Source organism: Polyergus mexicanus, unplaced genomic scaffold (assembly GCF_030449975.1).
Source record: "Polyergus mexicanus isolate NDT 795.1 unplaced genomic scaffold, iyPolMexi1.0 SCAF_23, whole genome shotgun sequence".
In the NCBI taxonomy this organism is placed as follows: domain Eukaryota; kingdom Metazoa; phylum Arthropoda; class Insecta; order Hymenoptera; family Formicidae; genus Polyergus; species Polyergus mexicanus.
This window is the reverse complement of record NW_027223343.1, coordinates 1,902,233-1,925,370: the sequence shown is the minus strand read 5'-3', so window position 1 is coordinate 1,925,370 and position 23,138 is coordinate 1,902,233. Positions and strand designations below refer to the sequence as shown.

The following is a 23,138-nucleotide window of genomic DNA, read 5'->3' as shown; positions in this document are numbered from 1 at the left end:
AGTTGACCTTTACATGACCTTCACGTGATTTTCCAAGGTCAAATCATTGTCACCATTTTATGGCCCCCTTGAAACCACACAACTTTTATTTGAAACAATTTTCTCTTCCGGGGTTGGTTTTTGACATATTCGACTGGATGGATTAAAATGGGCCACCCAGTATATATATATTACCTTATAATATTAATAAATTAATTTTATTAACTAAATAAAGAAACGTATAGCATAGATAAATATAGTTTTACTGCATATATAAATGGTTTATTGAAACTAAAGCGTTACGGGGAAGATGATAGGGAGAAGGAATTTTTAATGCAAAAATTGCTAGGTAAGTCGCGATGATATCGATATTCCGAACAAAAAATATAAATTTGTAATTTTGAAACAGCTTGAATCTGACCAGATTTTTTTAAATGTCGTACAGGAATGATCTACAACAATAAGCTGTTTATAGCTGCAAGAATTTTTTGATGAGTTCTACAAAATTTCGTATTGCATTGTAATATATAGGAAAGCTCTGCGATTAGCTAGAATTGTTTCAAATTCCATCGATAGTAAAGAATGCACGTTAAATTCAATCTTTTTCTAGCAAGACTAATTATATTAGATGTTCATGTTGTGATTATATCATGTTGTGATAAAATCGTTTAAAACGCACTTTTTATTATTTTTGTTTTTAAAAATTATTGCTTTTTTTATCAGTAATAATAAAATAATATTTTAAAAAGGTAGCGTATGAAATGTTATATGCGTGGAGATTAATACTTATTATTAGAACATTGAAAATATTTGTGCATACTTATTTCATATCTGTTACTCATGTATATATCACGTCTATTCACATATCATGTATATTGTAAACGTAAAAATTTATCAAAAGCAAGAAATTATATCATTTTACTATGAATCGATACTATATGAATAAATATTATTCGGCAAGTTGGCGCGAAATAGTTTGCAAAAATGTGGTAAGATTTTCATCAGGTTCCAAATGCAAAAGCCGGCAAGTGTGATCCCATAAATCCTTGGCTATTCGATCATCTCTCGCCCTCCATTGCGGTCTGGTCACGCGACATTCTCTATTAAAAATAAATATAAATATAATAGTAACAATATAAAAATAAATATTATAATAGTAACAATATATATAAATTTGTTAAAAATAGATTTTAGATAAGAAACACATAAATGACAGAAAAAAGAAATTTATCGTTTGTATATTGTTATAATGAATAAAAAAAGATTTTATGTCGTATAATTTTCTCTTACACATAATAAAGACCGGTCTCATTAGCCACTTTTTCATCAACCGCACAATGTATTGTTGTTTGCGCTCCTTGTATTGGATTTTTGATGAATGGCCGCATAATATTCCGGTAGAAAAACTTCGCGCCCGGAATTATCGTTTTACTGTAATGTCGGCTTAATTCGGTTCTTATTACGCCGGGGTGCAAGGAGTACACGTTTATTCCGCTAATTCCCGCCTCTGTAAATTAAATTTTAATAATCTTTCTATAAGAAAACTATATTATCTTGGCACAATATCACATATAAAATAACTTTATCGTATCAAAAAGTATTAATTCTTGAATGATTTATTATTTAAATGTAAATAATCGCAAATTTATTTTTTTTTTTTATATTATATGTATGTATTTTATTTTTTTACCTTTTAATCGACGTGCAAGTTCCTTGGTGAACAGTACATTCGCCAGTTTGGTTTGCGCATATGCTTTCATAGGACTATACGATCTGTCCAGATTTATATCATCGAAATGTATATTACCAACTGCAATGATAATAATAAATATTGCTAACAGATAATAACGGATATTATTTAAATAATATGTAATTATTTTCTGATTATATATATTAATATATATTAGCCAAAAAAATTTGTTACCAAAAAGAAAAAAAGAAAAATCGTAAAATATATCAAATTTTAGTAATATAATATCTGTTCTGTTATTTTTTACACATTGTTTCTCTGTTTTTTTCATACGTACGGAGATGACAAATCGATGACACGTTAATTATTCTGCAGCCAGGAGTGGATAACTGTATTTTTGGTAACAATAATAGTGTCAAAAGAAAATGTCCGATATGATTCGATTGTAGCTGCAGCTCGAACCCATCGTTAGTTTTTTCTTGCGGACACATCATTATACCGGCGTTATTTACTAATATATGAATAACTGATTCATCTGCCAATATCTTCTTAGCGCACTCTTTTACAGTTTTTAAGTTACTGAGATCCAATGGATAGATCACAAACTCGCCTAGTTTACCATTGAACTGTTTGCTATCTGTACTGAATGTTAACAAAAAGTTATTATGTCATTAATTATAAATATGGCATTTAAAATAATTATAAACTACATTTTTTTTATTTCTTTATAAAAGAATTTCCAAGAAACAAATGTCTTGTCTACATATATGCTTACAGTTAAATATCAGAAAATTTTCTAAAAATTTTATGTGTTAATATAAACTATTTGATTTATGATATAAAATAAGAGTAATATAAAACTGTGAATATTTATAAAGTCAATTATTATTTAGAATTTAGAAGATAGCTCATTTAGAAAAATTTAATGTTACAATAAATATTCGAAATAAATTTGTTTAACGTTTGGACTATATGTTTTTATTATGATGCATGATAAACAATTAGATTATTTATAAAACAATGAATAATTAATTTGAGAGTCTGAGGAGCTGCGGGAAAACTTTCAAACAAATGAAAAGGAATATGGTTAATATTATATATAAATGGCAGAGAATCTATAATTATTCACACATTCAAACATACATACAGAAAGTAATAGCACTAACTTTGAATCACTAACAGAATAAAAATTAATATTTTTGTTGTGAGAAGAATATTCAAATATACGATATATTTAATATAAGATATATTTAAAAAATACAATATAATGACATGTAAAAAATATTTTGTAAACGATTTTGTTCGGTTTCATTACGATTTTATGTTTCTTATTTTTTCTTAAATGAAATAATGTGAATAATTCACGATGCGATCGCGGGGGTACTAGTTACTAGTTTTCTCAAAATGCTTTACCGTTTCTTAAAGATGTTACTGCATCTAGTGTAAGGACAGTAGAAATAATTTATGTTTGTACATATTACGATGTAAATAATAAAATTACAAAATTTCTAGTTCCGAGATATAATTGCAGACATCACATAAATAAAGTCAGTATTTTTTTTTATATATCCAGAATTATTTATAAACAAATAATGATAATTATGAAATTAACAAATAAAAAAATAAAATAAAAAAAGGAAGCAGACATTTTGATAAACATAAGTCTTGCAAAATATTTGTATATAAAAGAGATTTTAAAGAAATATTAGATTTAAACTACTACTTATTTGGATATATTATTCTTAAAATTTAATTTTAAAATTGTTTAATTTAATTTTCTATACATTTTAAATAATGTGTACACCACAATAACATTTCGCGGTTAAAACATTGTCATAACATAAAAAATAAACAACCGCAAATAAACGTGCAAACATGCATACACACTCACGCACGTATTTACGCATACCCATACACATACAAAATTTAACATGAAATTATTTTTTTTAATTAAATTTAATATAATATACTTTATATACTGTTCATGAGGCTTAAAATCCTTGATTTTATAATGTTTATATTACATATTTAATGCATTTTTAAAAAACATTATTTTAATTTATATCTGATATTTTTGATTATTTATGTTGATAAATCAATGTAGATAAAATGTACGTCGTTATATATGGTAATAAAGAAAAAACAGAATTGTTATGGCAAAGGAATGTGGGCATACGACTTATGATTTCATCATAAATGATTGATTATTGATATAGAGAGCTCAAGATCAATCTTGTAACAAAAAAATGCATAGATGTTAGATTATTGATTTGCCACGTGTTTAAAAAGAATCCAGAGTCCGTTTTTTGTAATATTGCAATGTGACATTGCACTAATCTCGCAATGTAACATATTTGCAGTATAATGCAATGCATTACTGTATTTATAATAATATAATATATACGAATGTTTTCCATGTTAACATTTATATTTTTTCTAAACTGCCTTACAAATCTTACTGTATATATATATATATATACAATCTAAAAAAATGAAGTTTAGTTTATATATTTTTATATCGTTAAATAAAATAATCTATATATTTCTATTGCGCATTCCACATTTCCTATCTCGAAATTTGCAAATATTTTATTTCAAAATATACAATTTCCACCATGACAACTGTATACAATGCGACATTAGTATACATTTAAAATTGTTAGAATTTTATTTTCATCTCTTAAATCAAATCATTTATAACAATTAAAATAGTTAAAAGATCTACTGACTGTTCGTTTAAACTTTGAAACATACAAATTCATAATTTATAATTTCGAATTTTTATATTTTCTTTTTTTTTTTTAAGAATAGATTGCATCAAACGATAACTGTAAACTTAAATATAGCTTCATATATTTACCCCAAATATGGATCATTCTTTATTTCTTCCACTGCATTCTTTGCTTTCTCCACATTGCGACAAGCCAAAATCACTCTTGCGCCTAAAAATGCAATCACACACGCATAATATTTATATATAATTATATTACATATATATACTTATATTCTGTATTATTAATGTTTTATTAAAATACCATAATAAATAATTATATCTACATAAATGATTTATGATAAAGATTATCACGCACAGATAAACAGAGTTTGTAAAATTATTTTATTCTATTTTTAAATGCTATAGTCTTTTCTGGATTTCAAACATGTTTATTTACAAAGCTATTATTGATATTTTTGCTAAAAAAATCGATTCCAAATTGGTCAAAAAATCTGTCCTTAAAAAGATATCTAATTTTCTTGACAGTTCTGTATATATACATATACTACACTGTCAGAATATTTAGGAAATTAAAGTAAAACAACATAAAATTAAAAAAAGTTTTAAAGTTTTAATCTCTAAATATTAAAAAATATGTATTATATAAATATTATATACAAAAAGTGATATTAAAAAATATATAATTTTTACAAATTATAATATATTTTATATATTGTAATATTAATATATAAAATATATAAAATTGTGAATTAATATATATATTTTATTGTTTTATATATGCAAATAATTTATTTGACAAAAATTTATAGTACTATGGAAGTAATATACTCAGCAGTAAAATATGATTTTTCTCGAGGATTTTAGGTATCGTACAAAATAATTTGATTTTACATATTTTATTAATTTTTATGCGAAAAATTGTTTCTTTTTTTTTTACAATATAATTGTATCACACGAATTACTACGTACTTTGTATAACGTAGAAATTAAAAATCGATATTTACCTCTTCTGTAAAAATCTCTGGCAGTCTCTTTACCGATTCCGGTATTCGCACCCGTTATTATTGCAACTTTATCATCAAGACGCGCCTTACTGGTGCACAATCTATGATAGGTCCACATCTGGAATTTTTTTTTCACTATTTCACTATTTTGCGAGTAAAATACTCTTCTTATCTTGTCGAGCTAAGCGTTGCACTGAACACAGCAAGAATATGACAATGTAGTGCTCATTGACAGGAAAGATACTTCAATAACGGGAGTAAAACTGCATGGAAGAAGAGGGACAAGTGTGGTCGCTATAATGTAGTGCGCACTCTAGACGTATGTTACGATGATCGCTTTATTCTGTTGAAAATTTTAACGCGAATGTCAATTTTAATGTTTTGTCCCCCTACGACTATATTATAATTGATTATAAAAGTGAAAAAAAGTAACTTTTTATGCTTGTTATATCATCATATATTAATATGAATTGGTTTTTTATTTGTCACGATGTCCATTTAATAGAGAAAGTTATTTCGATTGACGTCAGTTATGTCAATGTTGCTGTGTATCATGCTTTAATATAAATTAGTTTTTTAAATGTCACAATTTATATTTGATAGAAAAAGTTGTTTTTTCAATTGTAATATATTATTAGTCTTCAGTCATTGTTGCGTGTCATGCATATAAATATCAGTATAAATTAGTTTTTAAATATTGCGACTTATATTTGATAGAAAAATTTATAAAAATTAAACTTTTTTTGTCGATTTATAAATTAATTGATAATTTAAAGCAAATTTTAAGCAAATGTAGTATCTGTATTGAAATATTAATAATATTGGAGTATATATTAAGTATTTATTAAATATTAAAAATGTAAGATATGTGTAGAATTAAACATAAACGTATTATTAAAAGACAATTAAAACAAAGGCTTTTAACATATTTTAACAAATTATACCTTTAAAATTATAATAAATTGATATGTAGCATAAATACTAGTTTACATGTCGCGTGATATGAGAAAAGAAAAATCATATTTTGCGAGAATATGTAGCTTAAAATACCAATTATTCAGGTTCACATTTATGTGTGCAATATATATTTAAATAAATAAATAAATATATATATATATATATATATATATATATATATATATATATATTATTTACAATATTTTGCAATAATTACTTTAAACTTTTATTTTTTATGCCATTTTTGGTATCTTATTTCATATTTATATATTACTTCAATAACATTTTTTAAAATTATATAATTTATATATTTATATCTTCTTCTTCTTCGTATTGGCTAAAAGACCTCCAAGCGGATTCGTCCATACACCATCAACTAGATACTGCTGTAAATCAATTGGTCATATGGATAGATTGTTACGCCTGACGAAGTTGTGCAAGAGATGATATACTCTAGTGTCGTTAGTGAAAGCCAGTGTCTGTACATCTAGTGCTGGGATTTACTTGCACATTTTGGCCCGATTTCGTGACTCACGCCTATTGCCCCCTACCGCTCGTGCGTTAGCAACGAGTAGCCAGATACGCGTAACTAAGGAACACGACGCTTTGTCTCAGGAGCGTCCGTATATAAGAATGCCCAAATATAATAATAAGACAATACTTTTAATTCTAAGAATTTTCGCGCTGTATTTAGAAAAGTATTGTCTTATTATTATATTTGGGCATTTTTACATATAAACGCTCCTGAGACGAAGCTCCGCGGTCCTTAGTTACGCATATCTGGCGACTCGTTGCTAACGCATGAGCGGTGAGTGGGGGGCAATAGGCGTGAGCCACGGAATCGGGCCGAAATGTGCAAGTAAATCCCAGCAAAGTGTAATGTTGGGGTTGATTTTTTTTAGTCCAGAGATGAGTAAATTACAGCTGTCAGATGTGTTACGGCAACCAAAGAAAATGTGATTCAAGTCTTGAAAAGAATGCACGCATACACATTCTGAAGAGTCAGTGATACTCTTTCTCCAAAGATGACCCATAGTTGCAATATGGTTTGATCTCAGTCTTGACACTAGTGTGATTACAGGTCTGGAAAGTATCTCCTTGATCTTTCCATTAGTGTACCAAGGAGGTGAAAGAATGTCGAGCTTATGCGCAAAGTATTTGATTCCTTTAAGAAGACTCTCCATTTGGATAACACGAGTGACTCTACTCTTTGAGAGGGATTTAAATCTAGAATAAAGGTTGGTATAATGGCACTTACTCAAGAGAAGAAGATCAGGGAGATGCAGAGATTCCTTAGCCAAAATGTCAGCCCTCTCATTACCGTATATCCCCCTATGACTAGGTATCCAGATAATATGGATTTCCAGTGATTGCTTAGAGCATTCAAAAAGAGGGCCTCTGATTTGGAAGATCCCGTGATGCGATTTATACGTTGCTACCGGGTTCGAGAGACTAGATAACACGCTCAGAGAGTCGGAGAAAATAACCGACTTTTTTATTTTTTTATCAAGTATGGAATTGATTGCATGTTGAATTGCCAAAGCTTCAGCCTCAAAGATGGTGTTATAATTATTGATTCTCTCTTTGTATTCATAGCCGAGCTCCGGAGCGAACACAGCATATCCAGTCACATTGCCGGACTCCGCGCGAGAGCCATCAGTATAGTACGTTACGTTGAACTCGAAAGGAGCTGAGAGACGGTTGAAAATGTCGTTAACATCCGTCATATCGGTGCCCCCAATTTGGAAACCCAAGTCAGTATTAATTATAGGATCGAGATGCCTGTTCTCATACGGGAACTCTAGGTAACCAGGGAGTCGGAAGTGCATGATTTGTTCGAAAAGGTTGAAGTGTGCAAGATAAACATCCATTAAGTTACAAACGTTGTTTTTTTCGTTTTCAGGTCGGGTTAGGAACTCCGAGATCACTAAATTTAGGGGATGCGATTGTCGAGACATAACCTATATTTATATCATTATTCAATCATATACTATTTAATTCATATATTATTCTATCATATATTATGCAGTTATACAATATTATTCATCAGCAATTTGACACGAAATGATTTTTAAAAACGTGGCAAGATCTTTGTCCGGTTTTAAATGCAGAAGCCGACAAGTTTCGTTCCATAAGTCTTTAGCAATTTGATCATTTTGGATTCGCCAATGTGGAGTCGCAACTCTGCATTCCCTGCGAAAGAAAGATATTGTTCGAAATATATATATTTATTTGTGTGTGTAAATGGAATAGAAAAAAACTACATATAATTATCTCTAAAAAAATTGTTATGTATAATATAAACACAAATCTAGAGAAATATGTAAGTAAGAACAAATATTTTAAAGAGACATCATTTATAAAAATGTAAAAAATATTACACAACTAAAATTTGTATAACAGAAATACAAAGAACATACTATATATGCATGATATGACTCATCTTTCGGTAAAATAATATCATATGCTATATTCTAAAGATTATTTAATTTACTTTTTATTATACTTATTGATTATTTTTTATAAGAAATAATTTCTATATAATATAATTTTCTTCCTTACTGGTAATAGAGACCAGTTTCGTTAGCTGTTTTTTCATCTACCGAACAATATATCGTCGTTTGTGCACCTTCTTCAGGATTCTTTAAAACTGGTCGCAAGATCGCTCGAATAATAGTGTTTGCACCTGGAAATATTGTTCTACTAAAATGCCGACCTAGGTCTGTTTTTATAGCGCCAGGATGCAAGGAATATACATTTATTCCGTTAATGTTTGCTTCTGAAAAAAAATTTTTGATTTATTAATTATAGTTCTACACAATAATTCCTTTTTAAAAAATTTTTTGTATCTTTTTGTCAACTCAACATTGTAGCAGAGAAAGGAAAGAAAGGAAGAAAGAGAAAAATCGTCTTATCACATCGTACAACATTATTAGAGACAATTGGCTCATGAAATATATTAATATCTCTAAGCTAACCTTTTATAATTTGTTATTGTAATTTTTATTATATATTATATATTATATTTTATTGTATAAAATGCAATAAAACGTATAATTTCAATTTTTCATCTGATAATAAATAATTTTATTTTTATTATTCACCTTTTAACCGACGAGCGAGTTCCTTGGTAAACAATATGTTTGCCAGTTTACTTTGCATATAGGCCTTAAGAGGAGTGTATGATTCCTTCAAATTTAAATCATCATGTATAGCACCAACTGCAATATATTAATAACCATAGTATATCAGCTATCTTCTTTTATTATTAGAGATAATGGCCTATAATAACATTATGATTTTTACGTTAAAATCTTACATAAAATTACTGCTCATCAACACAATCTTTGCATTATCATATTTATATTTATATAACTTATACGTAACGTAAGTACATATAATTTATTAAGTTTACGTACAAATGTGAATACGCGATGATACGTTCAATATTCTACAGATAGGATCGGAAGATTGCATTTTTGGCAGCAGTAGAAGCGTCAGAAGAAAGTGGCCGATGTAGTTTGTTTGTAATTGTGAGTCAAATCCATCTTCCGTTATTTCTTGCGGGCACATCATCACACCGGCGTTATTTATTAGTAGATGAATAGCCGATTCCTTCATTAACAAGGTTTTCGCACATTCTTTCACGCTTTTTAGACTAGAGAGATCCAATCGATAAATTACGAGCTCACCTGGATTACCTTGAAATTGTTCCCTGTCCGCTCTAAAAATTATTGCATTATCTCATAATGATTATCAAAACTATTTTTTTGTAACTGTTAATTGTTAATTATATTAACTGCTGGTTTTAAATATATATAACAACATATTAGCTTATTTATTATCAAGTTATAAATAATTATGAAAAGATTAGTTAATCTAAAAAAAATGCTAGTAAATCGATGCGATATTATGTTTATTAAATTATGTTATGTTTTTATTTATTTTTACCTTGAAGGTGGATTTTTTTTTAAATCTTCAAGTGCATCCTTTGCTTTTTGTAAATTTCGACAGGCTAAAATTACCCTTGCTCCTATATATATAAAAAGAAATATGTCATATTTATATAAGCTAAAAGAACTAATAAAATTCTATATTCTTTTTAATATTTTTCAACTGCCATTTGTTCTTTCTTTATTAACTTATTTAGAATAGCATATACTTTATTATCTATATTAATAAATAAACAGAGATGTAAGATATAAATAAAAACAAAATTCTTTAAAAATTCGTTAAAAATGAAAATTATATTTTTAAGCCGCATAAACAATATAAAATGTGTAATATTAAATATGAAAGAAAGATAATTCTATTAATGCTATATATGTGTATGCATGTTCGCGGTTGTTTATTGTTACGACAATGTTTTGACGGCACAACACGTGCATTGTTGTGTGCGATATACACGTTATTTAAAAGATAAAATAAGAAAGCATTTTAAAATTTGATTCTTAACTAATATATGTGTTTGGAGTTTGATTGTGTATTATTCACATTATTTCATTTATGTATAAGTAAAAGTATAAAATATAAATAATTAAAGTATAAATAATTATATAGTTATATAAAGTCTATAATGAATTCTTTACAATTGATACTCATAAATGTTTTGTCACACACGTTTGTTAGCTAAATATAATAATAATTATAATTTTTATTCTACTAGTAATTCAGAGAGAAAGAAACTACGTGCTCCTACTTTAAATAAATGTATAAATATTATTTTTTTAGTTTATTATATATTTTCTTATATTATATATTATACATTATTATGTATTAAACTTGAAACTTTAATATTATAAATATGATTAGCTATTTGTAAACCAAATTTTTTTCAAGAATGTCTTTTTGAAATATTTGGGATATATCTTAGGCATTAGAAAATATATAAATTTATTACTATCAAGAATAAAGTGCACGTACACACAGAATTTAAAATTATAATTTTGCGAAGTCATTAAACAAATATGATATATAGATACCTATACACATTAATTCTCTCTCTCTCTCTCTCTCTCTCTCTCTCTCTCTCTCTCTCTCTCTCTCTCTCTCTTTCAGTTTAATAAATCGTCGTTTCAAAAAATTGTGCATTTATTAAGATTAAAAAAATTATGAGATGTAACTGTAAAAATACCTCTTCTGTAGAGATCTCTGGCAGTTTCTTTGCCGATCCCGGTATTCGCTCCTGTTATAACCACTGTCTTGCCTACGAGACGCGCCTTACTGATGCACTGACTATGGAACAGCCACATTTTTGCAATATTTTCTTTACTCAGTTTAACCAATACTTCACAGTTTTTGTCAATTATCTGTTTCAACAAACTCGTTATGCTTGACTGTTAAATCCTTCCTAAAGAAACATTTAATCAGACTTTGTTATCGACCAGTCAGTCGAAATGTTTCGTGAAAACAGCAAGAATGAGGACTAAACGGTACAGGAGAAAGGTGGCTGATGCAGTTGAGAATGGAATTTATTGTTAACGGTATTTACAATCGCTGTGGTGAACAAGAATTAATAAAATCGCTAATGTCAAATCCTAAAAAATTGAAAAGGAAAAAAGAGATTTATACGATAGTTTTGATAAAATATATATACAAAATATTTTTTATGAAAGTGTTTTCTGTTTGTTTTAATAGTATATTATTAGATTTTTTAAGTTTTATTATAAATATTTTGATTGTAAACTTTTTTTATAATATTTTTATAGAAAATATTGCTATTTTATTAAGATGAATTTCTCTCTCTCTCTCTCTCTCTCTCTCTCTCTCTCTGTCTCTATCTATCTCTCTCTACGTATATTAAATTGGAAAGTATAACAATTTTGCGACAATTTTCAAAAATTAGATATATATATATATTTTTTTTTTATATTTTATAATAATATTTTATATTTATAATAATGTTTTGTTATAGACTTTCATATATATATGAACAAGTCATAATATCTCTATCAAAGATAAAGTAAATAATATTTCGAATCTTATAAATATATATATAGATAGCTAATATTTAAGTAAATATTTAATATTATGTCAGTGTCTAGCCAAAGTCACGATAGTCAATGTTAGCAGTCAGCATCATTCGTCAGCATACGCTCATGTTTCCTTAAAAGTATTATTAAGGAACGATATGCAGGTTTTATCTTCCTAGCATCAAATTTATGCCAACGATTCAGAATAAGAAGATCGGAAGATTATACGAAAGAAAGGCGGAGAAGTAAAGAACGAGAGGTAGAAAATCATTGACCGGTCGAGACTTCAAGTAGCCTGCACACAGATTCTAAAACCTGTTCTCTCTGCTGCATTGTTTACAGTTCTCCTTCAAAAAGTGTAACATTTGGCAATAAAACTATTCATAGAGTATATATATATATATATAGGTGCAAAATATATATATTTGATAAACGAATAGAATAGTAATGTATACGCGAATGAAACAACATATAGGAAGTGGGGCAATAAAAAAATTATTCGCTCGATTTTGTTCGACTAATCCGAATCATGTTGATAGAAACGAACCGAAACCTTTCGAAGACATTCCAGGACCAAGGTCCTTGCCCGTTATTGGCACGTTGTACAAGTATCTGCCATTCATCGGTAAGAATAGCATTATTATAATGTTGGATTATATACAAATTTTTAAAATTAAATTTGCGGTGAAAGCGCGAAACTTACGTTTTCTTTTTTTTATTTCTACTGAACTAGGAATGAGACTCCTATTCTAGTTCTATCGATTTTTTTTATTTTATTTTTTTTGCATTTAATATATATTTTTATTGTAATAAACTATATAATCTTATTAAGTATGTCAATGACATAGGTGAATACAGTTTTGTCAAACTGGATATGAATGGTTTGTTGAAACTAAAGCGGTATGGATCTTTAGTGCGAGAAGAAATAATACCAGGTGAATCAATAGTTTGGGTATTCCGACCGGAAGATATCGCGAAAATTTTCAAAGCCGAAGCGGGCTTACATCCGAAGAGAAGGTCTCACCTGGCACTTCTTAAGTATAGAACAGACAGGAGTAACATCTACAACAATGGAGGTCTTATATCCACGTAAGAATTTTTTTCTGATTTTTACAATATTTTGTATATATTGCATTCCGTTGTATAAAAAAAATATAAAAAAGGTCCTCAACCAGATCAAGTCAAGTTAAAATCGCTTCGAGTTGCGCTGATAACAGAAAATGTACTCTAAATTTAATTTTTTAATTAGAAATGGTACTGAATGGTGGAGACTGCGTCGTGAATTTCAAAAAGTCCTTAGCAAACCACAAAACGTCATCGATTATCTAGAGGATACCGATCTCGTTGTTCAAGAGTTTGTACGGCTCTGTTCTCGTGAAAAAACCGATGATTTCCTACCATTATTCTCGCGTCTTTTTCTTGAATGTAAGATTTTATTAAGATTATTAAGACAAATTATATTATCTCATTCATTAGATCTACTGATTAGTTTGCTTAAAGCCATTCATATTAAGATAAGAGCACATAAAATACGAAATATATATAAAAGATAAATTCTGAAATTAATATAATTATTATAATTTACTTTATTGGTAATGGCAGTGACGTGTCTCGTTGTCTTTGATATAAGAATGCAGAGTTTATCAGAAAAAGAAAGACATGAGAATTCCCGCAGTTCAAGACTTATTAATGCAGCATTTACGACAAATAGTGCAATTTTGAAACTTGACAATGGCCCAATGTTTTGGCGATTTTTTGAAACACCATTGTATAAAAAGTTGCGCAGAGCCCAAAATTATATGGAAGAGTAAGTTAATAGCCAGAAATTAATTACAATAATGTTTGCAACACAAATATATAGCGCCGTGATTAATTTTATGTAACATTACTTTCTTCTTTAAAAAAAAAAGACGATAATATAAGTAAAACAGCATAAAAATTTTTACATTACTTACGACATTATGTTTGTGAAATCAATCTCTATTAAAATCTCTTATTCACAAATTATACACAATTCTACTATGGCTTTTAATTCCATTTTTAAATACTTCAGAGTAGCGCTGGAAATGGTTACTCAGAAAAATCAAGATTCGTCAATTTTTCGAAAACAATCACTTCTCGAACAGTATTTGAAAAATGAGAATTTAGATATCAAAGATGTCGTGGGCATGACATGTGACATGTTGCTCGCTGGCGTGGATACTGTAAGTTTCTCGAAATTAATTATATGTCTTATACGTAAAATTATAATAATTAATTTCCTAAATATAATTACCACAGACAATGAAAGTGTAAGAAAAAAATACAATTTTAATTTTAGACAACATATAGCACGGCATATGCTTTGTATAATCTTGCAAAAAATACAGATGTTCAGGAAAAGCTGAGATCGGAAGCTACGGCTTTATTAACAGATCATACTTCTCCAATAACAGCAGACACTTTGAGGAACGCCTTATATACCAAGGCTGTAATAAAGGAAACTTTTCGTATGAATCCTATCTCTGTAGGAATAGGTCGTATTTTGCAGACCGACGTGATCCTTAGCGGATATCACGTTCCCGAAGGAGTAATATTATATTTTGCTTATAAAATTAAATGTTTTATTTTAAAAAGAGTAATATATTTAAGAGAAAAATAGCTTATGTAAAGAGATAATGTTTTTAAAATGTTTCAGACAGTAGTTGTCACGCAGAATCAAATAATTTGTCGACTTCCCGAATATTTCGATGAACCGAATTCGTTCATACCAGAAAGATGGTTACGCGATACTACCAATGAAATAAATAAGACGAGAGAAAAATCTGTAAATCCATATATAGTACTGCCCTTTGGTCATGGTCCGCGATCGTGCATTGCGAGACGATTTGCGGAACAGAATTTGCAAGTCCTCTTACTTCGGGTAATGTATTTTAAAAGTTATATACTATAAATATTGTAGCGCGCGATTCCATAATTTAATGCATTCTTTGTAGATATCCAGAAATTTGCGGTTTACATGGTGTGGAGAACCCCTCGGTTCACTTTCATTACTAATAAATATACCCGATAAGCCGATTAAAATAAAATTCGAAGACTTATATGCATAGAAAAGTCAAATTATTGGAATTACAACAACACTCTCAAAGAACTCGTAAAGAAAACAACAGTTTATTAGAACGAAATTGTTTCTTGATTTATCCAATAGATTCAGCAATATAAATAATTATAAGATTTATATCGCATTAATATTAACTTATCGGCAACGAAAATCAAACGGATCGTAAATACGCTCTAATTATAAGTCATATATTTTGGTGTCGCGGAAAATTTGGCATACGACTTGATGACTTTATTGACCGCCTCGAGGAAATCTTTCTCCGTGGCAACTTTGCGCCGTGCTCGAATCGCGAACATGCCAGCTTCAGTGCAAACGGATCGAATTTCAGCACCTGTGCTATTGGGACAAAGACGAGCGAGCAATTCGAATCTAATATCCCTCTCGACGCTCATCGAACGCGCATGAATTTTGAAGATGTGCGTGCGTCCTTCGAGATCTGGCAGACCAAATTCTATCTTCCTGTCCAGACGACCCGGTCGCATCAGCGCAGGATCCAATGTATCCGGTCTATTCGTCGCCATTAGAACCTTTATGTTGCCACGTGGATCGAATCTGAAACAATGAAGAAATTTATTTACAAATAAATCATAAAACAGTTAAATATAAGATCTTTAGGGGAGGATAGTTTACCCGTCTAATTGATTGATTAACTCCAACATAGTACGTTGCACTTCGTTATCACCGCCGGCACCATCATCGAAGCGAGCGCCACCGATGGCATCGATTTCGTCGAAGAAGATCAAGCACGCCTTCTTACTTCGCGCCATCTCGAACAGTTCTCTTACCATTCTAGCACCCTGCGAAAAATCAAATTGTCATGTATTGCAATCCACACATAAAGTTTTATAATTAAGTTTTTACACGAGATTTGACTTACTTCACCAACGTATTTTTGGACCAATTCTGAACCAATTACACGAATAAAACAAGCATCTGTCCTGTTAGCCACTGCTCTGGCACATAAAGTCTTTCCTGTACCCGGTGGCCCAAACAGCAAAACACCTTTTGGTGGCTCAATACCCAGATTAACAAATTTTTCTGGCTGCAATTAATTTTTATTATTTATTTTTGATACTTCATAAAAAAAAAAATTACTAAAAAAATATGATGATATACTAACATGTAATAACGGCGTTTCAACAACTTCTCTCAATTTCTCGATTTGCTCCTTGCAACCACCAACATCACTATAGGTAACATCGGGCTTTTCTTCTACTTGCATCATTGTTACAGTAGGATCAATTTTGGATGGCAGTGGAATATGAATTTGATACTTGTTACGATCCACTCCTACCCTCATGCCTTCCTCTATGTCAGTTGGAGCTACAGAATCTGCTAAGTCAACTACAAATTTCGCAAATTGCTTCACGTTGATTATATACTTTGGATCATCAGAATCCGCATTTATAATTTTGGTGCAGCGTGCCACTTGCAGCGGTTGTTCGTTCTGTAAAGTCTGTTTATCCGCTGCTAGATCCCAAAGTGCTGGTGGTGCCAGACCAGTATCCGATTCTTTGATGCCAGTCAATTCATTCACACGCTTAATGATAGTTTGTATATCCTCTTCAACAGCTTTAATACTCTTTGTGTATTGTCCCTGGCCCTAATTAATATGAAAATGATATTGCATATTGTAATGTTTATATTTAGAAATTTAGAGGGATATTAAAATTAATTCGAGATATGACATTTTTATATGATTAACGTGTATTCATCTCCAAATATCTATATCTAATCTTAAAATTCTTGTAATAACAATTTAAGAAGTTTGACTCACATAAGTTTTTAATAAAGCAATATCGCCTTCATCCAATGCTGTAAATTCAGAGGATAATCTTTAGAAAATAAGATAATAAAATGGATAAGATGACAAAGAAAGTCAGACAGATACAACTCACATTTTATCTCCTTTTCTTCTTTTTCTTCCTCATTCTTTACTTTTCGCATGTCTTCTCCCAAATGGTCTGGCATTTTTACGTTGATTAAATCGTTTTATTTATTCAAATTACACGTTTATTATTCGCGAATCTGACACAGCGATTGACAATTCTGTCTTCATACAGAGAGGTTATGTTTCCTTTGGATTACAAGTGAAATCAGCGAAATCGACAATGGCAAAAAGCCTAAAGAAGAAGCGATCTATGAAACGTAAACGTTTGAAATTCTTCTTTCTAATGGACAGACGGTAAATACATTAACATCTTTTACAGAGATGATAATTAAAATACGAAAATTTACCTACGGTTGATTATCTTTAATAGTATCTAGTCGGGAGTGATCTAGCTAGCACATATGATTTATGGTATGAGATTTCGCCGATTTTTATTTCCACATCAGATACATGCAAATTATATATATTATATAGCTATTAATAAATATACTTGTACAAAATCAATATTTGCAGTTTTTTTCTAATTTTTATGTACATAATCCATTTTATTATTTTGTTGTTACTTATTTTTGTATATTTTTCATTACTTGCAAAGTAAAATAATTCTTTTATTTGTATAAGAGAGTAATATTTCTATTAAATAATACATTCCAGATTATCATAAAACATATATAGCATTAATATTTTATGATATACATTATATGTTTATATTTCTGTACGTCATTTAAAGGTATAAAGATTAAAAAACTTCTTTAACAGTTTTTTATATATGCCACCCATTCAACTTGTAGAAAACATCATGTATTTATTCTTCCAAGAAGAAATATTGTCCAGCTCTCTTTTGATCTAAATCCTATAAAAGAAAAAAAAGGTTAAGATCTTGTTCTTTATCTTTTAAATTAGATAGAAGATTCAGAAATATTATATCCACATTTATATTAAAAAATACATTTTATATATGCATAAATGTGATGCATGTAAATGCAATGTCATATATGTTTTTTTGAATTTATATGTTTATATATATATATATATATATATATATATATATATATATATATTAATTTTTCGTAAATATAATTTCAGAGAAATATATAGAAAATTTAGCAAATAATTAGCAAAATTTATACATACCTTCACTGATTGATTTTTATTAATTCTTGGTCTAAAATTGTTGGGATCTCTTCTGAAAGTAATACCCAATAGCTTCAAAAATCTATTCATACCGTTGTATAAAGACTGAGGACTATGGGCAGTAGTTGCAAGAGACGGCGTACCAGAGAATACTATCACACGATCAGCCAAGTATGTAGCCATAATGAAATCGTGCTCTACTACAAATCCTGTTTTCTTTGCGTGCAATATAAATCTAAAATGTAAATGCGATTTTCAGAATATTTATTTACCATATTGTGCATTTCCATAACCAAAAATATTTATCAAATACCTTTTGATAACTTTTGCAGCAACCAAACGTTGTTCAGAATCTAAATATGCAGATGGTTCATCAATTAAATAAACATCAGCTGGTTTTCCTAGGCAAAGGGCTAGAGCAACTCGTTGCAACTCTCCTCCAGAAAGATTTTGCACTTCCTGATCCATAATATCGTCAATTTTCAAAGGCTTCATTACATCGGTTACAAATTGTGGATGCACATATGCATCTCGGATCTTCTCATGTAATAATTGTCTAACAACACCTTGAGATTTGGGACTTATCTTTTGTGGTTTATAACTGATATGAAGTTGAGGGATAGTTTCTGCTAAACAATATATTTATCGTTTTATTTTATGTAAAGTATTATATAATTTACATTACAGATCCTTAGTATTTTATAGAAAATGTCTAGTACAAGTTACTCAAGCATAAAACAGAGAAAAGATATTCATAAAATAGAGTCACACTTTTTTTTTTTTTTTCTAGAGTACTCTAAAATATTTTAAAAATATATTGTTGAAATTTATTACTTTCCTCATAAAACGCTCTGTATATAATTCCATTTTCAACTTTAAAAAGAAGACAAGTCTTTTTCACTAGTCAAATAGAATACCACTTTTTTAATGATTACTTCACCAATAATGAACTACAATTTGCATACTTATATATTTAAGTTTACCTGATCCATCATCCAGTGCTAAGTTGCCAGCCAACATCCTGATAAATGTTGTTTTACCAGTTCCATTTTCTCCTAACAAAACAAGTATTTCTGAATCAGTAAATTGCCCTTTTTCAACATTTAACTTAAAAGATCCCATTGTTTTTGTCATTGCAGGATATTCATAATGATTCATTCGTTTTACTTCTTCTTCAGTTGCACTTTCTGCCACTTTAAATACAAGAGATTCCTCACGGAATCGTAAATTTTCCGTAGGAACAAATCCATCAAGAAAAATGTTTATTCCTTCTCTTACAGAAAAAGGCATAGTAACGACGCCATATGCCCCAGGAACGCCATATAGGCAACATATAAAGTCTGATAAATAGTCCAAAACAGACAAATCATGCTCCACCACTATTATAAACCTGATATATTAAAATAAATATAATAAATACATTAAAAATATAATAAATATTAATGAAGTCTTTTACAAAATAAATCTTTACTTGTCTGGATGAATAAGGGATCTAATAGTTTTAGCAGCATTAAGACGTTGTTTGACATCTAGATATGAGGAAGGTTCATCGAACATGAAGATATCTCCATCTTGGATGCATACCATTGCACAAGCAAATCGTTGAAGCTCGCCACCTGACAGTGCTTCAATACTTCGATCACGTATGTGTAATAAATCTAATAAAAAAAAGAAAAAGAAAGAAATTATATCTGGACAGAAATATAAAATATGTAAAAGATTATCAATATTTAAACAGATATTTAGATTATTTTGCTTTTACATGAAAGTGTTATAAGAATTAACATTATTGCTTACCGAGCATTCTGCAAATTTCCATTTGATTTTTGCATTCATCTTTTTTATCTAAAAGCTGTTGCACAGTACCTTTTACAGCTTTAGGAATTTGGTCAACATATTGAGGCTTAATAAGTGCTTTTAAATCATCTTCCAAAATTTTAGTAAAATAATTTTGCAATTCGCTACCTCTAAAGTGACTCAAAATTTCTGTCCAATCTGGTGGATCCTATTCAAATAAAAAAATTTACATTGTTCATTTTATTATTGAAAATCCATGCATGCATATGTATGTATTCTACATGGACTTTAAGTGGATACATACAGAATATCTTCCCAAGTTCGGTTTTTGCTTGCCAGCTAAAATTTTAAGTGCAGTGGATTTACCAATTCCGTTAGTTCCTACGAGTCCTAGAACTTCGCCAGGACGTGGAATAGGAAGTCTATGCAGTTTAAATGAATTTTTCGAATAACGATGAGTTGTTTCTTTCTCTAAATTACTAGGAAGATTAATAATAGATATTGCTTCAAACGGACATTTCTGCAAGAATGTGTCTTTGTTAATGTCATCATTAAAAATTGTATAATATTTACAGATAGGCATTGTATATGTATATGTGAAAGATATTCGAAGTTACATGTTATGATTTATATATTTTCTTTAATAGCAACTTAATTCTAAGGATTGTTTGACTAATTAATAAAGAACATTTTAAATATTTTATATCAATTTTATATATTAATTATATTGTAAGCATATGTCATAATTATGACTGTTGATATGATTATGATTGTGATATAATTATTACCTTGACACAGATACCACACCCAATACATAATTCCTCTGAAATAGCTGCTATTTTACTATTTGGATTGACTTCTATACAAAGTTTTCCCATTCGTACTACAGGACATGACCTCTTGCATTCTTGTCTACATCTTTTCGGTTTACATTTATCAGAATTCACAATTGCTATACGAGTTAACCGATCTGTCTCTTCCATTGACTTTTTTGGTGGCATGGTGTAGAATACTAATTTAAAAAAAAGAATAGAACGTAAGTATACAATTAAAATAAATTATAAATATAATATATACCATAAAATACATAGCTTTAATATATTTATTATTTTGTAAAACTATAGTATAATTAGTAAAGTATAATATAAAATTATTATCAAAATCATCTCTAAGCTTTTTCATATATTCCAAAACATAAATCTCATGCAATTTAATATAAAGTAAATTAAATAGTTAAAATACACACACAATTGTAAGAATATATGACGGATGAGTATAATATATGTATATAATATATATATATATATATATACATACTGAATCTCTATATGTACTAAGGTACAAAATACATGTGAGATTCAAGAGATGGGACAAATAGTTTAAATCCCTTTTATATGTACTTGTAGCTTACATAATAGTACTTTACTAAAATTATAATATATATTATATAACACACACATATATCTTCTCTCTCTTCTCGAATATATACTGGAATATTCTTAAATTACATATACATACATATCTTATTTAATAGAATGTATTATATATGTCTACATATATATTTTTTTTATTTCCAAATTATAAGTTTTAATTTTTTATACAAATTATATATTATAGTGCAATTTGTAGAATAAGAAGTAAATAAAATTTATGTAACTTTATCACACAACAAAAAATTTTCTTCTGTTTGTACAGAGAGAGAGAATCTATTATATTTTTATGATAAAAAAATATGTTTTATAATCCATATACACAGATAGAAAAACAGCAACCAACAAAATTTTGAATAAAGCTTATATAATGCATTAAAGACATATGATAAATAAAAAGAAAATATTAATATATTAATCCTTTGGGATATTCTATTGTTAAAATATGGATAGGATCAAGATGACCCATATGTGATCTTTAAGGGTTAAAAATATACTATAAATTATATAAGTAAAGCACACAATAAAATTAAAATAAAGTATACAACAACAAAGGACCAAATAAATGATAAATACATAAATTAAATAGAGTATTGTAAAACAATTTATGAGAATATGTGTTCAAATTAATGCAAGCTGTTAAGATAATACTCCAAATTATTAACATTGTATACCTTATATTTTTGATTAAATAAAATAATAACATGCAAATGCATGGAAATTGTTAATTTATAATTAGATTTTAACTATTGTGTGTAAATGTAAAAGATGTTAATGCCATGCGGCTTTAACCTAACATTTTCTAAATGCTGGACCATAGTTTATAACGAAAATGTATCTTGAAAAGAAAGAGAAAATTATTACAAATAATATAAAATTTACAATGTGTTATAATACAAACAACATAACATAATATATCGATGCATACCTCTATTACAAACTCTCAAAATCAATAAAGAACGCGATTCTGTTCTATTTCCTGACCTTTCTAAAGGAATATTTGCTGTTTCCGCGTTCACACACAAGTGCACGTAATGCGAGATGGAGGAACGAGGAACGAATCTATCTAGGCGGGACTTTTGTGCGCATGCGTGAGTATGTCATCGACCATATGACCGATCCATAGACTTCTATAGATATATATTGTATATTGTCAACAGAGAGAAGTCTGAACCACCAGGCACCGGGCACCGGGCCTAGGCCCTAGGCCACCCTAGGCCCAGCATTGAGAATTGAGAGATGAAGGGACAAATCTCTCTGGACGAAATTTTCGTGCGCATGCGTGAACTACATATCAAATTATTCGTTTCCGTATAATGAATTAATAATTAGAAATGAATACATTCCGTTCCCTTGTTTGAAGTAAAATAATTCCAAATCCTCTTAATATTTAATATATTTATTCCTATTCCTAATATCTTCTTTATCGTGCATAGGATCTAACAATAAG

General features: G+C 28.9%; 5 protein-coding genes across 6 annotated transcripts; 1 reads left to right on the top strand and 4 right to left on the bottom strand.

The window, feature by feature from the left end:
* Positions 1-11: 11 nt before the first annotated feature.
* On the bottom strand, positions 12-5,629 carry LOC138942720 (retinol dehydrogenase 12-like). 2 transcript variants are annotated; one of them, XM_070313173.1, is made up of 6 exons: positions 5,408-5,629; positions 4,530-4,611; positions 2,007-2,311; positions 1,670-1,789; positions 1,270-1,486; positions 12-1,079 (listed from the first exon to the last, which is right to left on the bottom strand). In XM_070313173.1, the coding sequence occupies exons 1-6, from the start codon at positions 5,523-5,525 to the stop codon at positions 929-931; spliced, it is 993 nt and encodes a 330-aa protein (XP_070169274.1). In that variant the 5' UTR covers positions 5,526-5,629; the 3' UTR covers positions 12-928. The 2 variants fall into 2 exon arrangements, with proteins under 2 accessions (XP_070169274.1, XP_070169275.1); XM_070313174.1 differs by having other exon boundaries at positions 2,007-2,306; positions 5,408-5,497.
* Positions 5,630-8,403: 2,774 nt separating this feature from the next.
* LOC138942745 (retinol dehydrogenase 11-like) lies at positions 8,404-11,616 on the bottom strand. The gene is made up of 6 exons (XM_070313212.1): positions 11,499-11,616; positions 10,316-10,397; positions 9,784-10,088; positions 9,469-9,585; positions 8,927-9,143; positions 8,404-8,557 (listed from the first exon to the last, which is right to left on the bottom strand). Exons 1-6 carry the CDS (start codon positions 11,614-11,616, stop codon positions 8,404-8,406), a joined length of 993 nt encoding a protein of 330 aa, XP_070169313.1.
* A 1,167-nt stretch (positions 11,617-12,783) lies between these two features.
* Dib (Cytochrome P450 302a1, mitochondrial) lies at positions 12,784-15,464 on the top strand. Its single transcript, XM_070312935.1, has 8 exons — positions 12,784-12,961; positions 13,185-13,425; positions 13,586-13,761; positions 13,939-14,143; positions 14,390-14,540; positions 14,657-14,905; positions 15,014-15,238; positions 15,312-15,464. The coding sequence occupies exons 1-8, from the start codon at positions 12,784-12,786 to the stop codon at positions 15,423-15,425; spliced, it is 1,539 nt and encodes a 512-aa protein (XP_070169036.1). The 3' UTR covers positions 15,426-15,464.
* Positions 15,465-15,470: 6 nt separating this feature from the next.
* Rpt1 (26S proteasome regulatory subunit Rpt1) lies at positions 15,471-17,547 on the bottom strand. Its single transcript, XM_070312936.1, has 6 exons — positions 17,335-17,547; positions 17,214-17,251; positions 16,557-17,039; positions 16,314-16,478; positions 16,067-16,233; positions 15,471-15,988 (listed from the first exon to the last, which is right to left on the bottom strand). The coding sequence occupies exons 1-6, from the start codon at positions 17,405-17,407 to the stop codon at positions 15,610-15,612; spliced, it is 1,305 nt and encodes a 434-aa protein (XP_070169037.1). The 5' UTR covers positions 17,408-17,547; the 3' UTR covers positions 15,471-15,609.
* A 455-nt stretch (positions 17,548-18,002) lies between these two features.
* Positions 18,003-22,720, bottom strand: Pix (ATP-binding cassette sub-family E member 1 pix). Its single transcript, XM_070312853.1, has 9 exons — positions 22,617-22,720; positions 21,047-21,270; positions 20,563-20,778; positions 20,259-20,466; positions 19,933-20,119; positions 19,445-19,851; positions 18,775-19,087; positions 18,462-18,696; positions 18,003-18,180 (listed from the first exon to the last, which is right to left on the bottom strand). The coding sequence occupies exons 2-9, from the start codon at positions 21,257-21,259 to the stop codon at positions 18,133-18,135; spliced, it is 1,827 nt and encodes a 608-aa protein (XP_070168954.1). The 5' UTR covers positions 21,260-21,270; positions 22,617-22,720; the 3' UTR covers positions 18,003-18,132.
* Between the last annotated feature and the right edge of the window lie 418 nt (positions 22,721-23,138).